Source organism: Cannabis sativa, chromosome 1 (genome assembly GCF_029168945.1).
Source record: "Cannabis sativa cultivar Pink pepper isolate KNU-18-1 chromosome 1, ASM2916894v1, whole genome shotgun sequence".
In the NCBI taxonomy this organism is placed as follows: Eukaryota; Viridiplantae; Streptophyta; class Magnoliopsida; order Rosales; family Cannabaceae; genus Cannabis; species Cannabis sativa.
This window is the reverse complement of record NC_083601.1, coordinates 41,929,420-41,948,894: the sequence shown is the minus strand read 5'-3', so window position 1 is coordinate 41,948,894 and position 19,475 is coordinate 41,929,420. Positions and strand designations below refer to the sequence as shown.

Here is a 19,475-nt window from a genome sequence, read left to right as displayed (position 1 = left end):
ATGATAAACATATATTGCAAAAATCTTTATACATTTGTTTATACCATTAATTATTAAGTGTGTCCTTTGATGATTTTCAATTTTATTTTAATGAAAAAATAAATGCAAATTTAAAATAATAAAACTTAATTAACTATATATGTTTTTCTAGTTAAAAAAAAACACCTACTGTATTAGTGTATTTAATAAAATTTCACTTTTTTAAATATAATCTTTATGAGGCCTAACTGTAAGACTACATTAGAGATAGAAGATATTTCTTAAAAGATAAATGATAAGAGGTATGTCAAGGTGTTAAGCACTACAAGAGGTGATATTCAGTGCAATTTAATATCGGATCTTACACATTTTCATTTGTATGGGAAACTATTAACCATTTATAACGTTTCGTATCAGTATGATGTTAAGCACCTTAAAGTAACATCTCAATAGAGGGCTATAAAAGTAGTATATTACTGCCCATAATTTAGCTTATTCAAAATAATGAAGCTCCAATAATAGTGTAAAGGTGTGTCAAGTTTGGCACATGCTAAATATAGAATGGATTAAATTTATACCATAATTAATGTTATATTTTTTATTTACTCATTTGTCACTAATTAATATTTTTTGCTAATTAAAAGTTTTTTAATATTTTATTATTTATTCATTTAAATAATTTTTTATATAATTTCAATAAAAAAATTAATAATTATGTTGATTTTGAAGTTTGAAGGTTAATTTACAGTTTGTACATTGAAGTATAATTATAAAATTTGGACTAAATATAACATTAAGCTATTTTTTGAGTTAAATTTACAATAAAATTTGCACCTTACATTAGAGATAGTCTAATGGCAGTACTCTTTTTAAAAAACTCAGTTGCTTAGCCATAACACACCCATCAATTTCTCTACTCTTTTACAATATTGCAATATTTTTCTTTTATATTATTTAAAATTATTATTTATTTATTATGTTATAAGAAATAAAAGAATAAAAAAAATAAATATATATTTTTTGGAAACAAAAGATTAAATATATTGAAACGGTATAGTGTGTGAGAGAGTGATAGCATTGTAGCTAAACATCTTAGCCATTATTATATATATAGAAGACATTTTAAAAGATTTTGAATTATATTTTATTTATTATGGCATTTATGTAAAAATATTGTTGAAACAATAAATTTACATTAAAAAAATAAATACACATTAAATTTTATTTTTGATATCATAAAATGTGAATTATTCTAAACCCTTTAAAATTTACATATTTACGATATACATCATTATATAACTATAAAAAATTAAGATTATAATTATTCATTTATCAATAACACGTACGACCGTTTTTTTTAAAAGATTTGTCTAAAAGTTTCCCCGAATTATACCCTGTTTTTTTTATGTGTATATGATAGAATTTTCCTAAAATATTTAGGTTGAACTACGTGAGGTCCACACTATGAAGACTCAAAAGCTAAAATATATGAATGAAGCACACACACCTTTGTGTAGAAAAATCTAATATATATCAATAAAGCTATAATTGATTTTTGTCATAAACATTGGCAATGTATCAAATTATGCTATCAGAATTTTTTTAACCGTTAAAAATTTTCACTAAATCATTAAGATTGTTATATTTAAAGAATTTTATTCAATTTTACTTATATACTAAATTATGCTTCTCAGATTTTATTATGTATCAAATTATATCTCTCAAATTTTGATATATACTAACTTATATCTCTAATTTTTCATTTATGTTAAACTTGTCTTACTAAAATTGTAAAAAAAATAAATAAATATACATTTATATAACATAAAACCATGATCTAGTCTGGAATGATAAGGCTATTTCTGTGGAAAGAGTTGTTTCATCTGCAATTACTTACCTTGATATTTGGAAATCTGCTCAAAATAGTAATGGAGGAGCTTCGTCTTCTTCTAGTCAGCTTCATGCTGGTGTTGAGCACTGGATTAAACCATCTTTGGGAGAGTTGAAGGTTAATTGTGATGCTGCTCTGTATTCTGGAGAAAGGAGTCATGGTTTGGGTTGGATTGCCAGGGATCATGCTGGTTTGTGTGTTGCTGCGGCTGCTGTCAAACACCGAGGAGATATTGATCCTGTTGTTGCTGAGGCGCTGTCCATGAAGGAGGCGTTGAGTTGGATTAAGTCCTGTTGGGAAGATAGCAGGACTGTTGAGGGCTTGTGTCCTACAGCGGTTTTATTGGAGTCAGATTGTCTTGTGTTGGTTAATGCTATTAATAGCAAGAGCCATATTCTGTCTCCTCTTGGTCTTATTGTTTCGGATTGTATTTCTCTTATACGATCATTTTCTAGTTTTGATATTTCAGTTCAGTTTGTTAAACGATCTGGGAACCAAGCGGCTAACTGGTTAGCTCGTTCTTCTGGTTCTTGTCCTGATCGTTTTTCCAGTAGGGGGTCTGTCCCTTCTGGTTTGGAAGCTATTTTGTTAGCTGATTTGCTTTAATGAAAGTTGCAATTTTTGTTTCAAAAAAAAAACCATGTTTATATATAACATAGCACCATAACCTACTAAAACATGGCCAATTAATTTTTCTTCATATTTTATTTGAAGATTAAAAATAAAATATTTACGTTTTTTTTATAGATTTTTTTTTTTGTAATGTATAAATTTTTTATATTTTCTGCGTTTTGGAAAAATAATATAATATTGTAACAATATGAAATCAACATAAAACTGTAAGGCTAATTAGGATTATTACCTGGTGAACTTTACCATGTACCAAATCATGTCCTTAAACTTTTAAAGTCGTTAAAAATGCCCTCTGCACTATTGAGATTGTTGGATTTAAGGACTTTTGTCCAATTTTAGTAAAAAAGTCTAACATGGATAAAAATTTAGGGGCATGATTTAATACATGTCAAAGTTCGAAGAGCATGATTTGGTATATATTAAAGTCTTAGGAGCATAATTTAGTACATAAACAATCACTGAAATAGTAAATTGAATGAAATTAGACAAAAGTACTTAAATCCAACAATCTCAATAGTTCAGGAGTCATTTTTAACGACCTTAAAAGTTCAGGAACATTATTTGGTACATGTCAAAGTTTAGTGAACAAAAATCATAATTAGCTAAACTGTAAATAAATAAATCATACAAATTTTAAAAAAATCCAAGTGTATTATGTAAAAAAAAAAAATTCATTAACTCTACTTAGTTCCTCAAAGATTTATTTTTACAATTGTTTTTCATGGACGAGATGATGATCTGTATGTATAACTGATAACTGTATTATCTGTGTAACATTTTCTAAATATACTAAATTACAACTTATATTCCAATGAGGCAGAGAGCGAGGATGTTTTGTATGTGTATATCTACTATGAATATCATTATTGATTAACAATAATTACTGCCAAAATTAGCAAAACAGTTTCAAATTAACCAAGGATAGATGATGAAGTTGTTAATGGATGCTAGCTATTTTTTCATTTTATTATTATTATTATTATTTTTGCATTAACATATTATGATATTAATTAAATAAGAAGTGATATATATTCTCTGGTGGCCATCGGCGGTGGTGGTGGTCGTCAATGGCGCTTTCAAGAACATCCTCGAAGTTGGGGAATGTGAACGTCGTTATCGCCATTAATAGGGACAAACAAATTAGCCAATCTCTGGTCAAATGGGCAGTGGATCATCTTTTGCGTGGCCACAAGAAATCAAATTGTTTTATTGTTCACGTAATCAATCATGATACTACTCATTCCAGTAAGTATCCCTTTCCTTTATATAAATCTATACATATATCTATACACACGTTGTAGTATAATTATATTATAATTATTTATGCAGATACTAATTCGAGTAACAAAGGAGGTCGCTCATCTGATGAGTTGCAACATATCTTTCTTCCTTTACTTGGATATTGTGCTCGAAAAGGGGTCAGTTATAACTTATATATATATGTATGTATTATAAATATATATATAGAGAGAGGTTTTTAATATATGGTGTGTATATATATATATATATATATATATATGTTAACGTGCACTTCAGGTTACAGCAAAGGAAGTGATCCTTCATGATATTGATGTTCCAAGTACAATAGTTGATTACATTGTTAAAAACGACATCACCAACGTTGTCGTTGGTGCTTCCAATCACAATGCTCTTATAAGGTTCTCTCTCCTAGTCCTAACCATATGGGGTTTTGTATATAACTCTACTTATTCGATTCTCTATTTCTCTCTTTCTCTAAATAACAGGAAATTTAAAGAAGCAGATGTGCCCACTAGCTTACTCAAAACTGCACCACAATTCTGTTCTGTATACGTTATATCAAAAGGGAAACCTACTTCTGTGAGAGCAGCAACTCAAACCAAAACACCCAAAAATAATGAAGGATCCAATAATGCCAGGTAAAATTACTTCCTTACATACAATGCATAACATATGGTGGCACTAAACAAGTTTATATTGACTTTTGCTTGCTATGCTGAAGTCTTGGGAATCTGATTACTTCTGGTTCTGGACAATTATCTGTGGACAAGAGTAATAGAAGCAAGCCAAACAGCAGGGTTGATGCATCATCAACAGTCCAAACGAATTTATCGGTGCATAAAAGCGCCCCATCATTTGTTAGTACTGATTACACAGGCACACACAGCTTCAATTCACCGTTGCATAGTTTCCAATCATCAACCACCTCTAGGAGTTTGGACTCGTTTACAAGCTTGGAGAGTTCAGGCGACTCTTTTGTAACACCTGTAAGTGTCGTGAAAATGTAATGGTGACATAACATAAGGGCTAATTTTTTCTTATTCTATAATAAAACAGCATTTCATTCAAGTTCATGGCATTACTCATTTGATAGGATGAATTGGAAGTTGAGATGCATACACTAAACCTTCAATTAAAGCAAACTATGGATATTTACAACTCACTTCGTGATGAAGCTAAAGAAGCCAAACAAAGGGTATGCTGATATTCATAGATGATTATTATGTTATAAAACTAAATATGATTCTAAAACCTTTCACTTGGGGCTTTCAGGCCGATGAAGTTCAATTGAAGCCATTGAATGAGCGTAGCCTACATGAAGCCAAGATGGCAGAAGAGACTGAAACTGCTTTGGCAGAGATGGAAAGGCAGAAGACCAAGGCTGCCACTGAAGCGGCTCACATTGCAGAACGGATAGCAGACATAGAAACTCAGAAGAGAAAATTTGCTGAAGCAAAATCCAACCTGGAGGCAGAGGAGATAAACTCTATGCAGGGTGGTGTCCAATATAGGAGATATGGCATAAAAGAGATTGAAACTGCAACAGATTACTTCAACCCTGATAGAAAGATTGGTGAAGGCGGTTATGGACCTGTTTATAAAGGATTTCTTGATCACACTGCTGTTGCTATTAAGATCTTGAGGCCAGATATATCTCAAGGACTAGTCCAGTTCCAACAAGAGGTAACTGAAAAAGAAAGGCAGTTTTTTTTATTCATTTTAGAAAGAAAAAAAAGAATAGCAAAATCTATATTTTACTTGCAGGTTGAGGTTCTGAGCAGCATAAGGCATCCAAACATGGTTCTCCTAGTAGGTGCTTGCCCTGAATACGGGTGCCTTGTCTATGAGTACATGGACAATGGTAGCTTAGACGACAGGTTGTTCTGCAAAGACTACACTCGCCCCATTCCATGGAGAGATCGCTTCAGAATCGCAGCGGAAATCACCACTGCTCTTCTCTTCCTTCATCAAAGAAAGCCAGAGCCACTGGTCCACCGTGACCTCAAACCGGGAAACATCCTGTTAGACCGAAACTATGTAAGCAAAATCAGTGACGTAGGCCTGGCCAAGCTTGTTCCTGCATCTGTAGCTAACACTGTCACACAATATCACCAGACAGCAGCAGCTGGTACATTTTGCTACATTGATCCGGAGTATCAACAAACAGGACTATTGGGTGTGAAATCAGATGTGTACTCATTGGGAGTTATGCTTCTACAGATAATCACAGCAAGGCCTCCCATTGGTCTGTCCTATCAGGTTGAAGAGTCCATTGAGCAAGGTACTTTCGCTGAAGTTCTTGACCCCTTAGTTAAGAATTGGCCTGTTGAAGAGGCTTTGTCCTTCGCAAAACTGGCACTGCAGTGCTGTGAGATGAGGAAGAGAGATAGACCTGACCTTGGTTCGGTCGTGTTACCAGAGCTAAATCGTTTGCGTAACCTTGGAATGGAGGATGGAAGCAATTACTAGTGATATTAACGTTGAAACTGAAGACACTGACCCTCATTGGGAAAAGTGTTCAGAGGGGGGCTGTTTGTTATAGCAAGAAGAAGACTAATTGTAAAACTTAAAAACTTGTTATATGTATTAGTGTGTAAAGTCTATAAGATCGTGAGATAAATAATCTGAATGAACATTCTCTCTCAGTTTTTGGTCCACCAAGGAACAATAAAACAGACAAATATCTTACAATTATAGTAACAATAAAGCTTATAAACAAAAAGACTTGACAATTGTAAGATGACAACAATTAGAAAATCAAGTAAATAAATATCTTATTAACCAATGCCTTCCATTAATCATTTGTTTCAATCATAAATAAATATCTACCGTAGTTGCTTGACAACATACAAAATATGGTGAGCTAGCCTACAATATTAGTCAATACAAGCTAGTTGGAGTAACTATTTCCCTTCGTGAAGTAAGTTGAATCTGTCTTCTGAATCTGCCAGGAGCAAGTGGAGCAAACTAATTTCAATCACTCACTTATAGCAAAGTGAAAACATATTGTTAATTCATAAGTTGCTTCGTTCGAAATCTATATGAATATGACTGTCTCAAAGAATTTTGCCTTAAACCTGGCTTCCTGAGGGGACAAATAGGTGGTTACTTGATCCATTGGCAAAAAAAGAGTTACCTAGTTGTGGGATATTGAAGCCTTGAACTGTAGTACTGTACTGCATTGCCAGTTCTATAAATCAAATGCTTTTAAATACCCCGCGTATCCAACGCCTGTGGATAGAGTTTACAATCAAGAATAAGGAAAAGAACAAAGTGGAAAGCAAAGCCATTTTTGAAGGAAAGCTTTAAGAAGAGTGAAGATTTGAACTAGTGAAATCCATCCTTACAGTGGTTACAAGTTTATATTTGTCATACAGAAAGTATCAAGAGTGAAAAAATAGTATTGAAACAAAATAAGAACTCAAAATATCTTAGGCATACGGTATGCAGCCAGCATCCTAAATGTCTGGCCTTGTAAAGAGAATTTAACTAGAGAGTTTGAGAGTTCAGAAATTTGTATGAAAGAAGAATAGTTAATTCTCCTTAGAAGCAAGAACATGTAACGGGAAATACCTGTTCATCGTAACATTCCGAGAACGATTGTAAACCTCTCTGCAGTATGTGTTCATATCCACAGTGTGAAAGCCAGCTCTTAGAAACAATGTTGACAAAAAATCTTCAGAGAAGTAGAATGAGCACTGATGAACATAAATAAAAAGCTGTTATAAAATGATACACAAAAGATATTTATAGTTATACGAAAAACATTTGCCAGAAAGTGCAAAATACTTACAGTACCATCTCCTCGAACATAAAAGTCCTCACCGATCATCCTATCCTTTTTCTGTAACTTGACCTAAGATATTGAGGGGCATATAAGAAATAGACAAAGTTGAAACTTGAAACCCACCAAAGTGATGAAATTCAAGTCACTGAAAGAAAGAAAAATCTTTCTTTTTCTTCTGAGCCTTTGTTTTTTCTTCCTCCCTTTTGTGTACTTATGAATCAAAACTAACCATCTCTAAGTAATAGGATGTTGATTTCACATTAGCTTACTGGCTGAGAAAAGAGCTTCAAGTCTTAAAACCCAACAAAAGATTTACTAAATAGATAACCATGATAGAGAGGGGACTAATTGAAATTAATAGGTTATCAGACTTCCATCCTTTGATTCTTCTTCTCTTCTTCTCTAATATTAGGTGTATTTTTCCCTATCATTTTCTTGTACAGATTAATCATGCAAAATTAGAAAGAGATTATCATCTCCAAGAGCAATGGTGGATGTAAATATGCATTAGAACACTCACTTGAGCAAAATCTCCAGCAGCATAATCTCGTAATAGAACATAACCATTGGGCTGCAAGAATTAAAAGCCATGTAGCATTTAAATTTTAGGAAAGTATAATAAACTTACTGGGCAAATATTTGAACCCATAACAGGTACCTTTATCACTGTTTTGATGTTCTCCAATATCAAAGGCATTTTACTTGGAGAAACTGCAGATAACATGAAAACCTGTGGATAATCTTTAGTGTTCATATACGCAGTTTACCCACTCCCTCATAGACAGCATAACGTTTCATGTAATTTTGCTTGTAATTAACTACTTGGTCTTACCAATGTAACAACATCAACTGAAAAGGGGTCAATTTTCTCACAAAGAGACTCAAGTGTAACATCACAGACAATTGCATTAACCCTGTCTTCTATGAAATTCACATTTGACTGCACTCATTAGAGAAAAGGTAGCAATTAGCATACTCAGCCGGTCAATCTGAGAAATAACAACACATAAGATGATCATAAGTAATGATTGCTTGATAATTAATATGTTTAAGGTCAGTTTGGATGATAGAAACAAAAGAACATTAACAAAGTATTTGCAATTGTAACACTAAGATGATCATAATAACAGAGAAAAGCTACAAACAAACCTTAACAAGCTCAATTGCATGAGGTGAGAGATCACAGGCATGAACATAAATATTGGGAAATGCAGCCATAAGGGGAAAGAGGGTACTTCCAGACCCACATCCAACCTGCCATTTTCAAAAATATCAAACTGGACTTCGTTCAAAAGCAAAATCATATAATATAATAAACTAACTCCAAAAGGTCAAATAACTACCTCTAAAACGACCTTTTCATTTGAGCAGACTTCATCTTCTGCAAAGTAATATCTCCAATCCTTCTCCAAGTAATGTCTATCCTTGAAGAACTGCAAAAATTTACAAAATTAAACAGAACCCAGAAGAGAAAAACAGAAGATAAATGTATAAAGAGAGAAAAAAACTTTGTCTTGGTGGCGTTTGTAGAAATTGTCCCAGTATTTGGTGGCATTTCTTTGGTAGTGGTCTTCAAGAGAGACTTTGTTATGATTCAAACATTTTAAGGCCGTCGGATAAGTGTGAGTTTGCGATCGAGTGACGGTGGTGATTAAGTTAGAAAATGGAGGTGAGAGTACAATGGTTGGAGCTACAGTAGCTCTCATTATGCTTTTCCGTTACATCTTTTTCTGGAGAATCCTTTGGTTAAATACATACATCGACCACGTTTGGCTAATCTACAATTAGCTATTGATTTTTTTAGTAAGAAAAATTTAAAAATAATTTAAAAAAATATATTTTATTCTCACTTTTAAATACTGAAGATTAAAAACACAGTAATAATCTCTAGAACTGTAACTATCGTTGTAGTTTCTTATTATCTAATATTGTCGTTTTTTAAATTTAAAGTATACAAAACGACTTCATCAAAAAAAAAAAAAAATATACGAAACGACAGCGACTTCATTTGTCGTTTACCCGCCAAAACGACACGTTGCATTGCATATGAAACTTTTGCGCAGTGCGCCGCCACAGATAGAGGGATCCATCTTCTCCACTTCAGAATATATTCCTTTTCTTATTTAATATATTCTCAAATCTAAAGAAAAAAAAAAAAGAAATTAAAAATATTTCTCTTTGTTTTCCCAACGTTGTGGTGGATCGCTCTTGCGGGTCTCTCTTTCCCGTACCAGAAGCAATCTAAAACCCTAGATCAGAAAACGAGCTACGATTCCTGCCATGGCTGGCTCAATCTCTTCCTCTGATCACGAACGAGATCTTTCCAAGCCTCGTCTCTACAACCCCTACCAGGACCTCCAGGTACCTAGCAGAAACCTCTATCAGCTCCCGACTTCCCCCGAGTTTCTCTTCGTCGAAGAAGCACGTCGCCAGCGTCGATCTTGGGGCGAGAATCTCACCTTCTATACTGGTTGCACTTACCTCGCCGGTGCCGTTGGTGGCGCTGGAACTGGCCTTGTGACTGGAGTTAAATCGTTTGAGTCCAGTGACACCATGAAGCTCCGTATCAATCGGATTCTAAATGCGTCGGGACATTCGGGACGGGTTTGGGGAAACCGATTGGGTGTGATCGGGTTGCTATTTGCGGGTTTGGAGAGCGGTATCGTTACATTGAGGGATACTGATGATGTTTGGAATAGTGTGGCGGCGGGTCTCGGTACTGGTGCGCTGTATCGGGCGGCGAGGGGCGTTAGGTCGGCGGCAGTGGCGGGCGCGGTTGGTGGGGCTTTGGTCGGGGTAGCTTTGACGGCGAAACAGGCGGTCAAGCGATATGTGCCTATTTGAGAAGGGTTCTTGTGAGTGTCACTCAAATTGTTTGTTTAATCTTCCAATTTTGATCTTTTAGGTAGGTTCGGTCCATTGAAAAATTTTAAGAATGGACTTTATTCTATGATAATGATACTGTTTTGAACTGGAATTACTTTATTGTTGAATAGCTCGGCATGGGAGTCACATGCTTTGATTATAGTTTTGTTTAATCTATAGTTGGCTCTTCGAATTGTTTCGGATAATAAATAATGGAAATTGATTTGATCTTGTGGATAGTACGTTCTTTCTAAATGTATTTATTGATTAATACCCACTGTAATCGTTGTGCTTACTGCTTACCAATTGCTTTTGCATAGATTGTTTTTATTTGTTTTGTGGGCATTTTCATTTTAGATATGTGTTCTCAAAAATACATGATAGCATGAGTTTCTTGTGTGTTAGATAATTAATCATTGTTCTGTTATTCTGTGGCTGTTAGTAGTCAGTACTAGGTTTCCAATACATTATGTCTAGTAAGTGTTCTTTAGTGTTAAATCTTGTCTGGGTGTGTATGACATTATATTACATTGATCAAGCTTTAGTTTGAAAACTTTGGCTTGAAATGAACTATACATTATGCTTTAACTCGAATATAAAATTGTCAATTAAAAACCTGGGGAGCTTTGAAATTTGTTACATACATGTATTCTTTCCTAACCTGTAATGCTATAACATTTTAATTTTTCATCAATCCTGCAATCTAGAAGCTCCTGAACAGTGTTTGTTCAGTCAAGTGCTATATTGCTCAAATGACTTGGTCTAGCCTGATTTAGGGGTCTGGTGAGTTCATGTCAGTCCACTTCAGTTTAGGAGTTAGTACTAGCTGGTGCTTATTTGAAATATTCTCCGGAAGAGTATTTTTGTAGTTACCTTTCTCTACTCTTCCTTGTTAATCACCGTAGCACGAAGAAAGAAATATTCGAAATCAAATATACAATAAATAATATTAGTTCTTGGGATTCCTTTGTTGAACTTAAAAATATTCTCATAGTTAGGAGTTGAGTGAATATTTATATAACATTAGGGACATCTTTAGTATGTGTTTTGTTATGGCATTCAGAGTACCAAGCTTTGGATTGTTGCATGTCTTTGAAGTTAGTCAGTCAGTGACTGGACTGATGCCCAAAGATGATCCCCAGTTGAGCGAATTGAGCAGGTGAATAATATTGTCTGTTATATCTGTATCAGAAAACTTATTCAGGAATTAAATATATTCTAGAACATTCTAACATGGCAGGACATTAGGGACCAACATTAGTAGACTAAAGTTATTAAAAGAAAGTGTTTTGTTAGGTCGAATGGTCAGGTCATAGTTTGCTCCTATGAGGTCATGGTTCAATTTCTTAATGACCTAGTAACAATCTGCTATTTTCCGAGTGCATGGTGTAGTGATTGGGACGCTTCTTCATAAGTCCCTCATTGTTGCCTTCTGGAATTCAAGTCCCTATGGTGACATTTGGAACTTGACTTTAAAAATGGCACTCCTTTGGAGCTACAGGTGAATAGTGGGTAAGTTATGGGTTCCCTGGTGATCTCCAGGATTAAGCTGGAGGAGATGACGATATGATGTACCACTTTTGCCTCTCAAAGATTGTAGGGTTCATGAAATAGTATGAGCCCAAATGCGTATTAAAGAAACAAAGGGGAATAGTCGTTTACTTTCAAACTTATTTTGTAATTCTTCAGGATGGTAGGCTATGCCATTGTTTGTTAGGAGAATTTCTATGGGGCATTAAAGTGCTTAATACTACTATGAGGTGGCGTACTATAATTAGTTAGTAATTTTTTATAATTTTTATTAAAGTAAAATATGTGAGATCGTAAGACTTAATATTGAATTATAGTAACCGTTTAGCATTTCTCCATTGTTAGAGATAGAGCTTAATGGAAGGTGGGTGGTGTCTATAGAGACTCAAGGGAGGGATAGAGTATAGATTTTGAGCCAGTAACTTGTATTTAATTTCTTCCTACCCCTTTCTAGATAAATGCATTAAATCCTTGGTGATGAATGTTACATCTATTTCTTCCACATTTGGAAAAGTGTTACTTTCATTAAAATGCATTAAATTCTCACTTTGGGGAGTTTGATTTAAGTTCTCATACTAAACAGGAGACGATATATGATACATTCGAACGTTTTTTCAATCAAGAATCGTGGTGATAGTATTCAAATATTCGAATTAACAACTCACAAAGCCAGCTTCTATTTATAGTTCAAATACTTATAATATTTCATCAGTTTACCTATAATTATTTATAATTTATATCTTTCTTCTTTGACATTTACAATAATTTTTCTTATTAGCAACTGTTGTCAAATCTTGAGGATATGTCCATTCTTCCTCGCCAAGTTCATCAGTTAAGTTTTCTTAAATTTGGCATTATTGTTTGGAATGCAGTTAATTGCAAAACAAGTGTCAAATTTATTGTGCGTTTTGTTTAGTATAAATATTGTCATGTGAAAATATACAACTTGTTTTATCAAGGGTGGTCTTTGTTTATTTTGAAGACCTTTTTGCTCTCAATTTTGGAAAGATTAAAATGTAGTGAACCCTAGTTTGTTTTCAATATCTTCCCATCTAAATATTGTGAGGTGCGACCTAACTAAGTAGTTAAGTACCAACTTTCAATTGCAAGTATTGGATGCCAGTAATAGTAACAGGAAAACAAAATTTTCCAAATATTCACAACGATCCCAGAGAATGAATACGGGACAAAATCTAGTGTCTGCTCATATACAAGGGGGTTCAGCACTCTACATGAGCAAAATTCAAAGCCTCAATCAACCCCAATTATTGCAAAAAAAGAAAAAGAAGAGAAGCTTGGAACAGATACTACCCAAGGATGAAGAAATGTTTATCGCCAATGCAAAATTAGTCGAATCTCATTTTGGAACTCGGAGATGAACAAATGGGACTTAATTTAAATCCCTCGTTAATTTATGCAAGAAATTGGGAAGGAAAAAAAATTATTTGAAGATTAGCCTCCAGTTTTAGAGCAACATTGACTCGGGGTTCTCGATGTAGCCTTTGAATGCTTTTAGCCACTCTGCACCAACCGCACCTGAGAAAAACACAGCAGGTAATTATTTACTTGGTAAACATTAAAAAGAGGAGATGAACTGTCCACATATCTAGGTGAACTACTTGAAAAACTTACCATCAATAACGCGATGATCGCAACTTAGTGTTGCAGACATGAAGGAAGCAAACTTGTATTGTTCAGGCCCGGAACTAGGCACAACTCTCTTCTCAGCTGTGCTCAAACAAAAGGGCAAAAAATGTCAAATCCAAGGAGAAAATATCCACTCTAAACAAAAAGACGATGTCTAGGATTAGGCTTACCAGATCCAATTGCAAGAATGCCTGATTGAGGAGGGTTGATGATGGCACAGAATTGCTTGATACCGAAGGGACCTCCCAGATTTGAGACTGTAAATGTACCTCCCTGCACAAGAGGATAAATACTGTACATGTAAATTGATGTAATCACAACTTTTGCATTGAAGTTGGGGCAAAATATTCTTCTTACCTCATAATCTGCAGGTTTTAGGCCGCCATCTTTTGCTTTTTGAGCCAACTGCTTGACCTCATCAGCTATGGTGGACAGACCTTTCTTGTCTGCATCCTGCAAGTTAAATGCGAGTAGAGCAAGTTAAACAGATAATGAATAATAACAAGATACATTTTATCAAGATGTAACAGAGCCAACTCCCAAACATACCCGGATAACAGGGGTAAAAAGTCCTTTTTCTGTCTGCACTGCGACATTGATATTCACATTATGAAACCTAAAACAAAGAGAAGGAATAAGGTTTTGCTGAAACATGATATGAAAACACAACTTTCATATAAATGTATTCTTACTGGCGGATACATTCGTCAGTCCATGAACTATTGCATTGAGGAACTTTACGAAGGGCCAACGCAGCAGCCTGCAGCAATAATTACATAGGAGTTAAATCTGAAGAGTAAACAGAAAATAAATGATATACATATACTTAAATACATTACATTACTTAGCAAGGAAAGGAAGAAAAGAAAGGGCTGAAAGTTCTTGTTGGCAGCATGCACAAGGTACAGTTTGTAAATACATTGTGTTGGAAATGAAAGCAGAATCAGTTTTGACCAGAGAGATGCTTCACCCCTCATCTTAAGCAAGCATGAGTTTTGTTTCATTCAATTCTCTAACCATGAATTGTTTCAAACTATCTCATAATTTATTGATATTCAATTAGAGAAAATTTTCATTACTAATTAGTTGCCCAACATCTAATGTTACAAAAGAAAATGGATAAATCCAATACCTTTAGTACAAGGTCATTAACAGATATCCGCTTTCCACCTGATGCTTCTTGTAATGTATTGAGCTGCCCACGTAACCTGCAAGAAGAGCAGCTTTTACTAAGCACAAGACATTTAATCACAGCTTAACTTCGGAAGAATAAATGTTAATGCAGAATAGTTTGCTTACTCCATAAGGTTATCAACACATGAATCTACTGTCAAATAATAATGAGGAATAGTTTGCTTTGCGAATAATAAACGTGAAGCTGTGACCTGTCAAATTATATCAGAGAATAAGTTCAGAAATTAAAACAATTAAAATTCAAGAAATATGGTCCATAGAGTGCAGGCCAATATAAGAGAATCTAATCATCCTGGATTGGAAAATAGTTAGATTATTTACAACACAATAGTGAGAATAACTATGAGTTTAGAAACTACCTTTCGTATTTGAGAGTGAGGAATGTCAGTGTAATCTACATCTGCAGGTGCTGCATGCTTAGCCTTGGCAGGTGCCTCTTTGCTGCGAGAAGCTACACCATTGAATAAAATTGGTATATTAAACTCTGGCATTAATCTAACTTCACTATACAGAAAAATTGAAGAGAGACCAATACAATTAAGAAAATTTACAAATAATCATTAACCAAATGAAGATCAATAATGGTTAAAAAAGACATTAATACCCAAGTAATCTTCAATATCAGCTTTGACAATACGTCCATCAGGACCTGTTCCTTTGATACTTGAAAGTGACACCTAGAATAACGCAAACAAAGCACAAGTTATGAACAAGAGGCATCTCTAACTGTTTATGATTGACTTGAAACAAAAAAAAAAAAAGTCATTAACATTTCACATAACATACTTTATTTTCCTCGGCCAAATTTCTTGCAAGTGGACTGGCAAAAACACGATCTTCGGCAGAAGCTTCACTGGGCTTCGAAACCTTAGGCTCGGGAGAAGCAACTGGTTCTTTAGCCACCTCTTTCTGGGGTGGAGTGGAGACGGATGGTCCAGTATCTGCAGCAGAACTGGCATCTGGTGCCGAAGGGGTATAATCCTTAAACTTGGAAATGTCCTCCTCCTCTTCCACAGTTATAGCAATAACCTATAAGCAAGCATTGAATGTCAAATAGAAGCAACTACAAATAAACTTGTTTTTCCATGAATTTTCTTTACAAATAATGGCTGAGGTTGTGAAGCTGACTTTGTCTGCTATAAGTCTAATTCATTGGCCTTCTAAAACATCAACCAACCACACAAGGAAGGAAAGATAAATGATTAATATAATCATGCATGTTCCCTACAGCCAAATATCATTAATACCTCTCCAACTTTAATTTCTTTGGCCCCATCACCGCGCACTATCTTGGCAAGATAACCTTCTTCCATGCATTCCATCTCAACTGTAGCTTTATCCTACAGAAAAATTGAATCGATCAAGAGTAATATGTAAGCTAACATTCAATCAGCATTTCAGCAAATGTGTGCGCGTGTGTGTTTGTGTGTGAGAGAGAGAGAGCTACAACTTACAGTTTCAACTTCACAAAGTACTTCACCTGGAGAAACTTTCTCACCCTCCTTCTTTAACCACCTTGCTATATTACCCTACAGACAATAAAAGTAGTGCTTAGAAGGACAAAATGGAGATAATAAGTAAAAAAACCAACAGAAAGATAAAAACCTCTGTCATTGTAGGTGAAAGGGATGGCATTCCTATCTCTTGGTGAGGCGGAAGGCCTGAAAGAAATAAAAAAATATTGATAAGTTGTATTTTTCCAAGATAATATATAGCATGACCAGATCTGACTGAACACTACGTCATTGGTTTTGGATGATGATGTAGAGGTTTATTGTAACAAATTTAAATCTAGGAGATGAGTTTGAAAGCTGGGAAAAATTTACTTGTTCATGACCGAAATTAGGGGATAATTGGGAAACATCATTATAATGCACAGAAAAAGATAAAAAGATAAAAGAATCTTGGATAAGTACCAGATGATGAAAAGCCTCTCCTTAATAGCACCTGTGAACTGCTAATAAATAAATCAGTATTAAGGCATGGAGAGGGAAAACGAAAGGAGAGAGAAAAAACTCAGACAACTTACACTGAAAGTTTGTTTAATCCCAGTCCAGCAATTGAATTTCCACCTTTCACTGCGGTGGTAGAGAAATCCCTACCCTGAGGGGCACCAAACAATGACTTCTACAAGACACAAGCTAAGCTTTGTGAGCTCTATCAGATTTTTAGGTCATTTTATTAGGTAAAAAATAATGCAAAACAGACTGCAACCACTGCGAATTTTATTTCCTACTAACGCCACTAAGACAGAACTTACAGTGATGAAAGATTTAGTAACTCCGTCTCCTTCTGAAGTCACATAACCATGGCAGTTAAACCTCCGTATCTCTGAGATTAAAACAAAACCATGAATGAATAAGCAAGTCAATATTTTGAATGAATTCAATGCGAAAGCAGCAAAGCAGTCATTTTGCAACATGAATTTTCCTTGAAAACAGAACTGAGAACCCAGCAAAATGTCACTACCATCTGCAGCTTGTGCATAACAATATTTACACAATTGCTTAACCACAGTGAAACTTATCTTAATACTTGTTATGAACATTGAAAAATGATAATCAGCTCTTAACAACAAATAAGCGTACCATCTCTTTTACCGACAGAAGGTTGACCACTGAAAGAAAAGCAACGAACTAGGAGAGCTTGCTCGTGCCTCAGCAAGTTTGGGGCATTTCTTAACTGCTAATACAATTAATGATGATCAATATTTTTTAGCATACAAATAAAATCATAGCGCGAAGAAACATTCAAAAAACCCTGTTCCAATTAACATAATTCAAATAAAAAACCTAAACACTATAATTCTGCAAATGACAGTTCAACTATAAGTCACTATATCTACAAGTGCCAAACAAAAACGGACAGAAACAAAAGGCAACACCACTGAATTTTAGCATAATCTCATAATCAAGGAACTAAACCCACGTCCATTGTTCGAACCCATGATCTTTTATGCTGACAAAAATTAATCACAAACACACATTTCTATCATTTAACATAAAAATGAACATTGAAGTAATATAATACAACTTTCAAAATCCAGAATAATAAAATATTAGGTTCAAGATTCAAATTTGGGCAATCCTAATCTACCCAGCAAAAAAAAAGTGGGGACAAAACCCAAAATCAAGTAGGGTCCAAGTAAAACGAATAGTTCAATACGAAAGTACGAATCCAGCATCAGATGCAATAAAATTACAGCAAAGAGAGACTACACGTAAATCCATATTTAACATAACAATACGAAAAAGAGATACCTTTTTGGAGTGACTGATAATACGGGAAGCATAAGCCATATTTCGTATGGTATAGATCAAAATAAACTCAATTGAAGCTCAATGATGAATTCGAAGATAAGAGAAATGAGAATTGTTTGGTTAGACGGGAGATAGGTAAGGCTTTTCCTTAGGGTTCAGTGATCTATACAGAATCACAGATCGCGCACTGATTCGATTGTTCTTCCTTTTAATCTATTTTTAGTTAAAATAAGAATAAAAATAAATACTAATATGATATTGAAGGTAGGAGAAAGAGAAAGAGAAAAGAGGAGATGTGTGAGAGAGAGGGAGACGAGAAATTGGGCTGGGCTGGGCTTAGCTGGGCTTTTATTAGCTGGGCTAAGCAGATGCCGCGCCTACCTTTTAGGATTTTGACTAAAATCTTGCTTCTACCTACTACTCTTCTTTTCTTTCCATCTATTTGTCAAAGTAAATTTCTTTGTTGGATATTTTTAGTAATTATCGTCGTTTACCTTGATTATTGTCGTTTTTAAAAGTTAATTGTCATTTTAAAACTGTTGTCATTTCAACCGTTTTAATTGTGGCTCTATTCGTAATTGCTGCTATACTTGAGAGAACCTCACTTGTATTTCTTTCGCACAAGCTCTATTGCTTAGATTTCATTAACAGATATTCTCTACTCTTTTGTGTATCTAATTTTTTAAGATACCAGCAATTAAATGCACTAGTCCCACTATCATTATTATTGTTGTTGTTGATAGGAGTACTAGTTAGGGCTGAACATCGGGCGGGTTTATCGGGTTTCGGGTTGGCGGGTTTCGGGTTCAAAAAATTGAAACCGAACCCGGACCCGAATAGGGCACGGGTTGGCGGGTTGGCGGGTCACGGGTTGGCAGGTTTCGGTTGGTCGGGTTTAGCGGGTTGGCGGGTTGACCCGGTCAATTCAGTCAATTCGGTCAACTCTTTAAAAAAATTAATTTTTTATTGAAATAATTAATTTTTTTAATTTTTTTTATTTATTAAATTAAGCATATATAATATAACAATTTGTTCATAGTATCTACTATTGAAGAAAAAATGCATTAATCAATCCAACCAACAAACAAACAACCTATTTATCAAAGATTCAAATCAAACTTCATATTCATGTTCATGAATCATGATAAAAGTGAAAACTAAAATATTTCAAAATACATCCATATCTAATATCCATAGTCCAGAAAAATCTAAAATCCATATTATATATATAAAGATAGTAATAAAAAAAATATATATAATATATTTATAAATCGGGTTCGCGGGTTCAACCCGAAACCCGGTACCTCTAAAATCTCAACCCGCCAACCCACCCGAAGGGTACCGGGTTGAACCCAACCCGCCCGAAACTTTTTTAAATAAAATTTTTTTCGGGTTCGGGCGGGTTACTCGGGTTCGGGTCAAACCCGCT

General features: G+C 34.5%; 5 protein-coding genes across 11 annotated transcripts; 3 read left to right on the top strand and 2 right to left on the bottom strand.

Annotated features, from left to right (window-relative positions):
- The first annotated feature begins 271 nt into the window (after positions 1-271).
- LOC133034661 (uncharacterized) lies at positions 272-2,476 on the top strand. Its single transcript, XM_061109940.1, has 2 exons — positions 272-281; positions 1,821-2,476. Exons 1-2 carry the CDS (start codon positions 272-274, stop codon positions 2,474-2,476), a joined length of 666 nt encoding a protein of 221 aa, XP_060965923.1.
- A 1,007-nt stretch (positions 2,477-3,483) lies between these two features.
- LOC115704528 (U-box domain-containing protein 51) lies at positions 3,484-6,454 on the top strand. The gene is made up of 8 exons (XM_030631730.2): positions 3,484-3,748; positions 3,833-3,921; positions 4,040-4,161; positions 4,249-4,401; positions 4,485-4,749; positions 4,857-4,958; positions 5,036-5,446; positions 5,528-6,454. Exons 1-8 carry the CDS (start codon positions 3,571-3,573, stop codon positions 6,230-6,232), a joined length of 2,025 nt encoding a protein of 674 aa, XP_030487590.2. The 5' UTR covers positions 3,484-3,570; the 3' UTR covers positions 6,233-6,454.
- Positions 4,044-9,345, bottom strand: LOC115707444 (tRNA N(3)-methylcytidine methyltransferase trm141). 4 transcript variants are annotated; one of them, XR_009687978.1, is made up of 10 exons: positions 9,059-9,343; positions 8,894-8,983; positions 8,700-8,804; positions 8,383-8,490; positions 8,209-8,280; positions 8,071-8,121; positions 7,557-7,619; positions 7,337-7,461; positions 6,900-6,994; positions 6,152-6,292 (listed from the first exon to the last, which is right to left on the bottom strand). XR_009687978.1 is itself a non-coding variant. In XM_061115891.1 (9 exons), the coding sequence occupies exons 1-9, from the start codon at positions 9,254-9,256 to the stop codon at positions 4,726-4,728; spliced, it is 834 nt and encodes a 277-aa protein (XP_060971874.1). In that variant the 5' UTR covers positions 9,257-9,345; the 3' UTR covers positions 4,044-4,725. The 4 variants fall into 4 exon arrangements, 2 of the variants coding, with proteins under 2 accessions (XP_060971874.1, XP_030491268.1); XR_004009740.2 differs by lacking the exon at positions 6,152-6,292 and adding an exon at positions 6,513-6,707 and having other exon boundaries at positions 9,059-9,342; XM_061115891.1 differs by lacking the exons at positions 6,152-6,292; positions 6,900-6,994 and adding an exon at positions 4,044-4,747 and having other exon boundaries at positions 9,059-9,345.
- Positions 9,346-9,627: 282 nt separating this feature from the next.
- On the top strand, positions 9,628-10,654 carry LOC115707514 (mitochondrial import inner membrane translocase subunit TIM23-2). Its single transcript, XM_030635512.2, has one exon. The coding sequence runs from the start codon at positions 9,831-9,833 to the stop codon at positions 10,392-10,394; it is 564 nt and encodes a 187-aa protein (XP_030491372.1). The 5' UTR covers positions 9,628-9,830; the 3' UTR covers positions 10,395-10,654.
- Positions 10,655-13,074: 2,420 nt separating this feature from the next.
- On the bottom strand, positions 13,075-18,439 carry LOC115707018 (dihydrolipoyllysine-residue acetyltransferase component 2 of pyruvate dehydrogenase complex, mitochondrial). Of its 4 annotated transcripts, none has more exons than XM_030634823.2 (19): positions 18,047-18,439; positions 17,375-17,468; positions 17,047-17,117; positions 16,816-16,913; positions 16,703-16,740; positions 16,392-16,447; positions 16,241-16,315; positions 16,034-16,126; positions 15,573-15,815; positions 15,391-15,463; positions 15,146-15,237; positions 14,892-14,977; positions 14,725-14,800; positions 14,285-14,352; positions 14,142-14,208; positions 13,950-14,045; positions 13,763-13,865; positions 13,578-13,673; positions 13,075-13,481 (listed from the first exon to the last, which is right to left on the bottom strand). In XM_030634823.2, exons 1-19 carry the CDS (start codon positions 18,083-18,085, stop codon positions 13,411-13,413), a joined length of 1,635 nt encoding a protein of 544 aa, XP_030490683.2. In that variant the 5' UTR covers positions 18,086-18,439; the 3' UTR covers positions 13,075-13,410. The 4 variants fall into 4 exon arrangements, with proteins under 4 accessions (XP_030490683.2, XP_060971863.1, XP_030490680.2 ...); XM_061115880.1 differs by having other exon boundaries at positions 16,816-16,910; positions 17,375-17,471; positions 18,047-18,333; XM_030634820.2 differs by having other exon boundaries at positions 17,375-17,471; positions 18,047-18,331.
- Between the last annotated feature and the right edge of the window lie 1,036 nt (positions 18,440-19,475).